Raw genomic sequence first — 1,253 nt, 5'->3', positions numbered from 1 at the left:
ATAAAAGCATTTGGGATTTCTGAAATATATGTATTGTTAGGTTCGGATAGAGGCTGCTTTGGCCTTGCGTACCTTGGCTGAAGTTGATCCAACTTGTGTGGGTGGTTTAACTTCATATGGGGTGACTGCTCTTACTGCTTTAAGGGAGAATATATCCTTTGAAAAGGTGAGATTCATGAATTTGATGATAATCTACATTATACTTCATTGTTTATAATAATTAGTATATAGCATCAATTATTATTATTTGATTTACATGAATTGTTTGTACAAACGGTTTACATTAACCTACTCTAGTTGGAAAATGTTGTGGTGTTGTTTTTTGTACTTTGTAGACATGGTTCACAATAAAATACAATAAGGATATTTGTTCTATGTAGCTAACCCCATTTAGTGAGAAAAAAAGGTTTGGTTGTTGTATTATTACTGTTGATAAGAGAAATGTTGATAAAGGTAAAAATGAAGGCAGGTTATTATAAGCTACAGCATTCAAATCTGATATTTTATCCAAAAGATAGAATGTTATTTGCCTATTACTGTAGTTGGTGTGTGGCAATGTAAGAGAGTCACGGTAAATGCAGATTGCTTAGCTATCTGCTTCTACCTCATGTTGACAGTGTACACGATTGTGTAAATAAAATGAATGTAGCAGCTGTTTATTTCCTTGAATCAAGATGGAGTAGTTTGTTATGTTTCCCTTTTAGTGTGTTTTGTTGTATTTCCATTCTCAGTTTCTTATTTTTTTGTTCATTATATTTAAACAAGGATAAGGTTGTATTTCCATTTTCAGTTCCTTATTTTTTTTGTTCAATAAAAGTACATTTTATGAATTGACAATGATGCATTGTGTCCAGGGAAGCAGTTTACAGTTTGATCTAGATTCGTTGCATGGGCAGGCTACTGTGTTGGCAGCTTTAGTGTCTATTTCACCAAAACTCCCTCTTGGTTACCCAGCTAGGTAACATGATCTCCTCCCCCTATCCCCTCCACTGTTTTTATATTATCGTGTTGCGAGGACTTGGATATGGATCTGTCCTTTTGCTTTGTTTAATTTTTGTCCAAAGATTTGAAAGATACACTTTCTAGTGTGCATATGAATAAATAGGTGTCACAGCATACTTTGTACTTTTTGGTATTGGCGATTTGGTATACTCAATATAAATGTTAGTCAACACATTGCTATCGGTTACGTCATTTTAGTTATTCCATGCATTCATAGTAATAGGTATTATGTGTGCATGCACTCTTTTTTC

The 1,253-nt window shown here is 33.7% G+C and overlaps 1 protein-coding gene across 5 annotated transcripts in view; it reads left to right on the top strand.

The window, feature by feature from the left end:
* The window catches only part of LOC107635742 (HEAT repeat-containing protein 5B), a 29,078-nt gene that overhangs the window by 11,874 nt on the left and 15,951 nt on the right, over positions 1-1,253 (top strand). For all 5 annotated transcript variants that reach the window (XM_021122288.1, XM_021122289.1, XM_016339301.2 and 2 more), the window contains 2 exons: positions 41-166; positions 855-958. In XM_021122288.1, coding sequence (XP_020977947.1) covers positions 41-166; positions 855-958 — 230 coding nt within the window. The remainder of the gene's footprint in view (positions 1-40; positions 167-854; positions 959-1,253) is intronic.

This window comes from Arachis ipaensis, chromosome B04, assembly GCF_000816755.2.
Source record: "Arachis ipaensis cultivar K30076 chromosome B04, Araip1.1, whole genome shotgun sequence".
NCBI classification, from domain to species: Eukaryota; Viridiplantae; Streptophyta; class Magnoliopsida; order Fabales; family Fabaceae; genus Arachis; species Arachis ipaensis.
Note: the sequence above shows the minus strand (reverse complement) of the source record. Positions and strands in the feature narration are given on the sequence as shown.